General features: G+C 41.4%; 1 protein-coding gene across 1 annotated transcript in view; it reads right to left on the bottom strand.

Annotated features, from left to right (window-relative positions):
* Positions 1-421: 421 nt before the first annotated feature.
* The window catches only part of PKN2 (protein kinase N2), a 53,785-nt gene continuing 44,615 nt past the window's right edge, over positions 422-9,591 (bottom strand). Inside the window, exons 14-22 of the mRNA XM_063407450.1 lie at positions 9,430-9,505; positions 9,256-9,347; positions 8,105-8,281; positions 7,463-7,525; positions 7,291-7,367; positions 5,830-5,972; positions 4,485-4,592; positions 2,911-2,991; positions 422-2,830 (exon numbers count right to left, since the gene is read on the bottom strand). Coding sequence (XP_063263520.1) covers positions 2,627-2,830; positions 2,911-2,991; positions 4,485-4,592; positions 5,830-5,972; positions 7,291-7,367; positions 7,463-7,525; positions 8,105-8,281; positions 9,256-9,347; positions 9,430-9,505 — 1,021 coding nt within the window. The 3' untranslated portion in view covers positions 422-2,626. The remainder of the gene's footprint in view (positions 2,831-2,910; positions 2,992-4,484; positions 4,593-5,829; positions 5,973-7,290; positions 7,368-7,462; positions 7,526-8,104; positions 8,282-9,255; positions 9,348-9,429; positions 9,506-9,591) is intronic.

Here is a 9,591-nt window from a genome sequence, read left to right as displayed (position 1 = left end):
CTTTCTGGAACGACATGAAGTGTCCGTCACTGAGGAAAATGGCCGCGTAAAATTCCATGTGGCTCTTAAGAGTAAAGAACTCAGTTCTAAATGCACTCATTGGAGAGCCTCATGCTGCAGACTGTCTGAAGACCGCGCTCGGTGTGGCTGGGTCCCGCAGCTCGCTCGGGAGTGGTGCACTGCAAGGGGCCGTCATGGGGCAGTGCCCGGGAGCGGGGCTGGGGGAGAACGCTCAGCCAGGCGGGCCCGCACCAGCGACAGCGCCTGCTCCTGCCGGGACTGCCCGGAGGCGGCCTGGAATGTTCTTCCTTACACAAAACAAACCAAGGGAAGCCTACTGAGCTCCCACCGACAGACCGGGGCCCCTCGTGATGGTAAGATCTTTTCTGGAGTTACCTGTGGAGAAAACATGACCAGCCACTTCAAGAAACAGCAAAATCATGTTTGCAACACAATTTACAAATTACTCTATTTAGAACTTTAATTTGTGATATTAATGACTGCAAAACACTTAGAATAACATTTGTTAAAGGCACATTTCATTTAATGCATAGTGTACCATTCTAAAATATCCTAATTTCCTTACAAAGTGCTTGAGCAGCCACATACAGATAAAGTACTGCAAAATAATATTTACAATCTAGGTTTAAATCTTAATCTGCCTAAAAATATTTAAAAAACTACAGAGATAAAATTAGTGCTTTTTTCAGCTTAACTGGGTGAACATACCCTGCCCTCTAATTTTTTCTAATTTTTTTTTAGTGATTTGCTTAGATTAAAAAAAGATCTCTGTACAAGATGTAGTTACAAAAAGGTATGTTTGAGGATACTTTCATAAGTATTAAGCACCCTGTGAGATGCCTGTGTATATATATATTTGGGAACCAAAGGGTGAGCTGACTGTACCTCAAAAGTGTTGGTTTCAGCTAGATACAGGAACATAATTTGTTTCTAATCAATATAGAACCTGGAAACAAGGAATGCTGAGGAGTTGACTCACTCTTCCCAACGTGATTTGTAGCAGTGGGGAATGTGCCTGCCCCATTCCTGTGGGGGAATGGCCTGACTTAGACCTAGCAACCATTATTTTTGTTCTCCCTTAAGCCTCTCCCCTGCCTAATCCTGCAGGTCTGTCCAGCATCATGATTTTAAACCACCACCTTAGCATTGCATACTCCAGTGGTTTGCATTTCTTCTTTGAATTAATCAAGTTACCAGTTTTTCATTCATTTGAGTGCGATGCTCACTGCCTTAGCCCACGAACAGCAAACTCCTGGCCAGGATGAACCTGTGAGGTTACAGTGCTGAATAGTGCTAGAGGTAAAGACCACGTGGGGAATTTATTTTCCAAGAGTCAATGTTTGCCCACAGAACAGCAGATGCCAAAAATTGGTCTTGGTTTACAAATACACACAGTGTCTGGTCTAAATCACTTTTCAACTTTTGAGGTACAGCTTTTAGTGTTAAGGGGTTTATAAAATATACACTGTTTTTATCAAAAATATTTATACATTCTATTACAACATATTGCTTTTTACCCTCATTAACTGCCAATCCAGGGGCTGGAGGTCAGTGGCCTACACGGAAACATTTTTTGTTCACTTGGCCACTACGCAACATCGCTGAAGTGGTGGTACAATTCAATTACTTGCCTGGAGGTAAGAATACATTACAACTTCCACATATACATGTTCACAGCATGTATACATTGAAAATCCTTCTGTTTTCTAAGTGATATGATCCTGTACAGCAGACAGAGGAGGATGGAGGGGGTTAGATAGGGATGGGAACTTCTCTGTCCCCTCGGGGCGCGAGAAAGGCTGGAGGCGAGTACGGAAGGGGCCGGGCCTGGCTCTGCTCGGAGTTACACTGAGCAGCCTCCTCCTCACCTTCCTCATCCCAACCAGGGCCTTAAGCCGTGCTCAAGGAGCTTGAAGGCAAAACTGTTTGGCAAGTGACTTTGGTAAACTCTCCGGATTTTTCTGGGTTTTTCTTGGTAATGGAAGCACTTACACAGTTGTTATCTCAAAGGCAAGGTGTTTAACGTTTTTCCTAATAAATACCATAGAAAATTTACAAAACAAGGCATATCTGTTCTCAAGACCGTTGTTTTAAGAACACAAGGTGAAGGTGTACATAGAAATGTGTAGTTTTAAAGACTGCACAATGTTTAGCTGAAATCATTTGCCTTCTCTGACTAGAACCAGGTTCTGTGTGTCACCAATATCCCAACTTACTCCAACGTGGCTGAGTGGAGATTACCTAGCTCAAAGTCTGCTTTTCCCACTTAAGGCAGATGCTTTAAAAAGCAGTGTTATCTGCTGTGGAAGAGTGAGAGGAACTGTAGAGATCCACGTGTGCCCGTGTGCAGGAAGTTCAACACAGCCTGAGTTCACCAACTCAGTTTAGGAACGCCACAGACCTGCTTTCCAGTGCTCAGATAAAAAACAATATACAAAGAGGCCACTCTTCACAAGAGTGTTAAAACAGTACTTAAAAGGATCTTCATGTGATTTAAAAAAACCCAGAAGCTACAGGTGGCACAGAAAGCAATTGAAGGGTTGGTTTTCTTCAGAGAGAGGCATTCTTGTGAGCCAGTCAGCTGGGGCTTCACAGTGTGTGGAAGTTAACACCAATCAGCAATGTAATCAAAATCTCTGAACATTTCCTGCTCTTCTTCTGAAAGTATCCTTGGTTCCCGAGGTGGAGTGAGGATAGGTGCTTCAGAGGTAAATTCATCATCAAAATTACTAACATCTTCTCGTCCTCTAATGGTGGGTACGAAAGGAGGCTTGACTTTCTTGGCCAGTAAAGCATGCCAATCTATTTGCTGTAAAATAAATGAACTGATGTTTAATTTCCCATTTTCACTCCTTTGTGTCCTTAGAAATAACACTACTTTGTACTCACCCTGAAAAAGTGATGCTTTTTCACATCCTCAGCATCTTTCTCTCCAGCTCCAAGACGCCGCTCTGGATTTCTTCGTAGCAGCTGACAAAACATGCAGAGTTTCAGTGGAGAAATTCAGGGGGAGGGAAGGGGAGGAAGGATGAGTGTTACTGTGTAAGAGCCAACACCAAGTGAAATTCATACTGCCTGACCTATGGGGCAGTCCTTGCCCCTTGAAGGAATGGACAGACAAAGCTTTTAGCAGTGCTCCTTCAGCCTGCCAGCACAGTTCCAGCAGCAGCTGAGCCAGGAGCAGTGCCAGAGCACACTGAGCTGTCTCCCTGCAGAGCTGTGCTGCTGTCTTGGTGCTGGAGGTGATCTGGAGCAAGTGCTCAGCACAGTGTCAAGTTCCTCTGTGCTGGTAAGGGTACACATTTACATAAGCCAGGTTCTGGCTCAGCTCAGCTCAGAGATGACCTTGCTGTCTCAGTGCTCAGCTCCTTCACAGCAGCTGATCTACCAGGGGAGGGTCAAGCTGCTTCATACATTCAGCCACAGGAAAGGGTTTCCTAGTTAACCACAGAAGTTTGAAGCTCCCCCTTGTGAACTGTACTGCTGTGAGCAGCCCCCTGTTCCAGGCAGGGCCCAGCAGGAGGGTGGGTTGATATTCATGATGCAGCCATCAAAAAATAATGTCTGCTATACTGTGAATGAAATTCTGTGATGGAAAGAGCATGCACAGAGCTCCAAGTAGTAAACTGCCAGAACACAGTTCCTAGGACACGTATGGTGGGTGCAGTGTAGCAGCACCCTGTCCCCTGTGGATATTGGGATGAATTTTCACAGCAAAAATACCTCCCCCAGGTACTGCCTTAAAACTGTACTCTGCTTTCTCTGGGCAAACCCTCTCCCCCTGGGACTAAGCCATTGTTTTATGTTACGGAGTCTTTGTGCTGTTACTTAGACAGTGATGGCACAGCAGTTACTGTGCTACAGCCCATTGCTGATTGGTGCTAAAGGTACCCAGCAGCAGACAGTTTTGTGGAGAGGATGATTGCAAAGGCTTTAGGACCACCTCCAGCACTGCCCTTGTGTCAGCTGGGATAAGGTGCTAACTTCCATAACCAAAATCAGCTATTCCTTGCCACGAATGGGACTGCAGATGCCATTTGTACAGTGTTCCCTGCCCCAGCTGGAATGAAACCAACAAGACTTAGAAGTCTTTGAATTAAATATTCATGTGACAGCACTAATCTACCAAATAGGTCAATGCAGCAATGTTTGGCTAGGAAGAGAGAGCTGAACTATTATAATTCGGTAAAACTAAGAAACATAATTCAGAGAGAAGATAGAATCTTAAGTGTTTTACACTTTAAAAAGAAAGTCTTGCTCCTAATAAAGTGCAGTGGCGTAGACAATTTTCATTTGAAGTGACAGGCAGCATGGCACAGGATAAATGAAGCAAGTCTGAAATTTAATTGTTAAAAAAAAACAACCCGAAGTGCAGGTTCCTAAACTATTTTGTTCCTCACAAAAGTAGTTGTTGGAAACAGGACAAGAGGGAGATCCTGTAGTAACTGTTAAAATGTTCTTACCCGTCTCATTATTGAGATGGCTTCTGTAGAGAGGAATCGTGGATATCTTACTTCATCATTTACAATGCTGTCAAACACCTCTTCTTCATCATCCCCAGGGAAGGGAGACTGTAATGAAAGGAATTTAAAAAATACTATAAACAGGCTTAAAATCACAATTAAAACCAACATAAACTCAGCGGAATATTTGTAATTAGACACCCTAAAATGAAATCTTCCTTCCCAGAAGCAGATACATGGCTTTCCATAAGGAAGAGACAAAAGGCAAGTTGGTATTATCCTGTAATTCCTACTGAAGGACTTAAAAATGTGTTTTTAGATGGAGAAACACCTAAAACTGGGATCTTCTTTGAACTCAGGGTATGAATGGAAATTATGTATCAGCTGTTCTTTCTGGTACCTGCCATTCACAAATAGCATGGTCGAGACTAATCTGTTTTTGTAAAGTCTTTAGCATGTTGCAGTTCAAGGGTTTTCAAACTGCTTTAAAGCAGCCTGACAGATGTAGGTGACACTGCACAAGTTTTTTTATCCTTTTTTACCTGAAAGGAAGTGAAAGTAAGTTGAATGACCATCTTTCTTTTTGAAAAAGAACAAAATTTTGAGTTTTTAGGATGTGTGCTAAATCACTGTGCCACCTGGGAAATAGTATTACAAAATGGACCAGAAGACAGAGCAGTACATACAATGGCAAATAAACCTCTCAACAGTCATTTATTTATACCAGCTCATTTACATGAAGCTGAGGCTTTCCATTTCCCTGTGTTTGGCACAATCTTTTATGCTATCCAGTTTTATGGGTTAAAGTTCCCTTCTGTTCAAGCTTCAGGAGTCAAAAAGTTTATTTTTCCCCAAAAGCATTTGAAAGCAGGAGACTGGTGTTGCTGTGCACATCCTGATTTGGAAACAGATGTGTCCTGGAAACCCAGCTCCCCTAACTGTATGTACAGATGTACTGTGCTCTTACTTAGAGACACTGATATTAATATGCCATTACTGGAACTTGATTTAAGACATAATTATGTAATTAAAAATAGAGTAAAGCAAAGATCTGTTAAAACTTGTTGGCTTCTACAACTGCTGATAATTTAAGCTCTAGACATGACTTTGCCAACTTCTCCAGTGCTACAGTATCAGGTGAGTAGCTCAGTATTTGACACTTCTTTTTCCTGATGACACACATTAAGATGCTCACTGTAAAGCTGGGTGTGCCTATGCATGCTGTATAATGAATGCTGATACTGTGGCATGTAGGGCATATAAGATGTTAACAGGTTGGTATCTTGAGGTTTGTAACATTTAAACATTGCTTTTTATGACTCCACTGTACCTTACTAGAACTTACCTCACCCACCAGCATCTCATAAATAAGAACACCGAGACCCCACCAGTCCACAGCTCTTGTATAGGAGGTTTCTGTCAGCACCTCTGGAGCCAGAAATTCCGGTGTGCCACAGAATGTGCTTGTTCTGTCTCCAAATCCCATTCCTGAAAGTTACAGATGATGAAAAGCAAGCAGTATTTTCTGCCATTCCACAACCTATTCCTCTGCAGAGCAGCTCCCACTCATACTGTAGATCCAGGGCCTGTGTCCCGAAGGCTCAGGCCAGTGAAGTAGAACATTCCCTCCTTCTTCCTCCCCATGCCTTTGTTTCACAGGTACTTCTGTTCAAATTTTTCTATCCCTCACTATATGCAATGAGGCAGATTAAGGTTCCAGTTACACCTCTGTTCCCAGTTATCTTTGTTTGGAAAGATACAATCTTATGCTCCATTTCTACCAGCTCGCAAAAGAAAATACACACTAGTTTAGCCAAATGTGCCCCTCTGGATGCTTCTGTAGTGCAAATTACATACAGTAAAGTAAAACATGGAGTGTAGAAAAAGAGTGTGGAGCAAAGCAAGCCCTGTGGATTTGCCAGAGGGGCACAGTTTGGGACATCAGCACCACCAGGCCTGATGTGACATGACAAGGGGAGCTGCTGCAGAAAACTTGAGAACACCATTTATTGCAGCAGTCAGTAAACAAATGAGCCTGCCTTCTCATTTTGTAATTTACAGAACTTATTTGTAGCTACAGTCACAGGACTTGCCCTGGCACTCATGTCTGAAGACTACTGAATTCACCCAATTCCCTCTTAGGCTACCTTAAATGAAAAGACATGGAAGACAGGCTATATAAACTGAAAAAGGATCTTTGCCCACACAATGGGTTTTGATAAAAACACTGTAATAGCTACCTCTGTTTGGTATTTGCCAGTAGTGAGATGCTTGAAAGCAACTTTCTAGGCTTCCCTTTTGGGGCAATCTCTCTATTTCAGCTGTAGTATACTTTGACATCATTTCCATATACTCAAGAGTTGCGGCTGTTTCTGAGCTAAGACAATCGATAATGAATTTGTAAAAAAGCAACAGCTCAGGATGGATTATAACAGCACTTGATTTTGTTGTGCAGTGTCAAGATGTTTAGAACGAGGAAACCACCTAATGCTGTTTCTACTCACTTGTAAAATGCGCAGTGTGCCTTGTTAACAAGCAGAGATGTGATGAAGTAAGAGTCAGAATGGGTGATGCTCACAACTGACAAAAAATAAATACAAAGAACAGGGCAATGCTCACGTGCTCCTGACACTTCCCTACTAAGGAGCTTCCTCCTATCTCCACATTTCTACAAGCAGAGGTTTACTTTTGTTCCTTCAAATGACACATGGTAAATACACCCTATATACGTCTGGCAGTCCAATGACCAGTCAAGAATAGGACAGACTATGGAATTCCCCTAGAAAGAAAATTTAAGGGCTATTACCTTCTTTGCAAAGACCAAAGTCAGCAATTTTCACAAAGCCTTCTGTGTCCAGCAATAAGTTATCCAACTTCAGATCTCTAAATGAACATTTGAGAACAAAATTGCATCACTCGATGTTTCTTCAGTGCTATTCAGAGCAGCTGAAATTCATCTGCTGGAAATGACTACCTACCTGTACACTATTTTGTGCTCGTGTAAATACTGAAGTCCAAGAACCACACACGCAGCATAAAATCTGTTGAAAAAGTTAAAATTTCAATGGAATTCTGTTTTGCTTTTCAGAATGTGAAATCCATTATTATTAATTTTTTTTATGAGCCATCCTTTTTAGATTATCAGTTGTATTTTTGGGTACAGATTAATTTTATATAAGGCCAGAGTTTTAAAGCCAGATGGCAAAAACACTTAAACTTGCAGCTTTCAAACTGTAGCCTATTTGCTTGGGCTGGAGGATAAATTTTCTGTAGTGTTCACTGCTATAGCATTGAAGGTTTTCTAAATCGGCTTATTCTTTCCTTTTTTAGCCTTGTCTACTGTTTTAACTCTTCGTTCAGCTTTTTAATGTAATCTTAAAGAAAAGTATTATAAAAATTCAATACTCATATATAGATTTTGAATTCAGTGTTGATTCAGGCACATTAAACCTGCATGTTTCATTCTAACAAAATCAGTCAGAATCTCCAAGCCCTTTAAAAAGTTAAGCAGCATTTACTGGAGTGGCATAATGTGGTGGCATGTGGTGCTAAAGCCCTCAGTTCTTATCCACTGAGCAGAGTGCCCTGTGCTTAATGCCACAGGAGGGGAGGGTACTCACACTGCTCTGGGTTCAGAGAAGACATCAGTGTGAATGTGCATCATCAGGTCCCCGCCGGCAGCATATTCCATTACAAAGCACACGTGATCTTTGGTTTGGAAACAAGCAAAAAGGTTCACCAAGAAGGGATGTCTTACACTATTCACAGTTTCAAATATTCGCTTTTCACACATCAAGCTGCAAACAAAATCGGGAACAACATAAAGCTCAGTGCTGGACCACAGTTTTTCAATTCTCAGAAATTACTGGTATTTTAAACTTTATGGGGGTTTTTTTGCTCTATTCCTCAGCATAATATAAGAACATTTTTTTTTTCAAGAGAGATTTTAATATCAGGATTTCATGAATTTATATTTAACTTTCCCAAGTGATAAGAGGAAACCTAGCAGTCGATGAAAATTGTGCCCTGACAATTTTCCTTTCAAAGGACTGCACTAACTATGCATTGATATCATGTGACATTCATTTCAATCAATTTTTACTTTAATTGTTTACAAGATGTAAAGTGAAACCCCAGTGGCAGTATTACAGATATATCTATAGTAATTCCTGGTTATTTCTCCTTAAACCGATTTTTTAAGTTGTAGGTTATTGTTAATACAGCTATCCTTCTTCCTGCAAGTGAATACAGTCACTCTTAAACAGCTGTAAAAACATCTTGCACTAAAACCAAACAGCTTTGTAATGACCCTTTCATGTCCAAGCAAATAAAAAAACAAACCAGAACCTGAGTGTTGGGTCAAAAAGACTGAAGAACACTCAACAGTGGAGTATACAAAGGGAAGATATGCACAGAGCATAACAGTATGTAACAGGTTCAGAAATAGCAACACGGGTTCTGCCACTAAAGCAAACAGTCACTATTATCCCCTAATGTGATGGAAGTAATTAGAAGTAATTAGAATAAATAATTGCAAGAGGACCTGAAAATCAAAACCAGGATCAGCTTTAAGGCAGAGCTGTCATTCAGGCATAAGGAGGGCACTAAAACCAGGAGTTTCTCTGCTTTCTCCTTGGCCCAGAACAGGAATGCACATCTACAGCAGCAGCTGCACAGGGAGATGACAACTGACTGCGCTCCTCCACTCGATTCAACAACTCCCTGGTAGAGCTGGGTCATGGAGTCCACGTGTTACACTGCACAAACTGACCTGTCTACTTCATCACGAGCCACAATGTCTCCTTTCTTTAAGGCTTTAATAGCAAACATCTCATTTGTGTTTTTGTATTCTGCCAGCAGCACCTAAAACAGAGCAGATAAACTTAAGAGCTGTATCTAGTTTTCGATAAAGCCTTGATACTTGAGACAGCCTTTTGACATTTACCTTTCCAAAATGTCCTCTGCCCAGTACGGCGCAGCATCTGAAATCCTTCAGACTGAACTGAAATCTTTGTTGTGATCTATGCAAATAAAAAAAAGTCACAAAGTTTCTAGTTTGTTAGCTTTAAGAAATATTGTTCAGATCAAAACAGGGAAAACACTGCTT

This window comes from Prinia subflava, chromosome 10 (assembly GCF_021018805.1).
Source record: "Prinia subflava isolate CZ2003 ecotype Zambia chromosome 10, Cam_Psub_1.2, whole genome shotgun sequence".
In the NCBI taxonomy this organism is placed as follows: Eukaryota; Metazoa; Chordata; class Aves; order Passeriformes; family Cisticolidae; genus Prinia; species Prinia subflava.
This window is presented reverse-complemented; position numbering and strand designations above follow the sequence as displayed.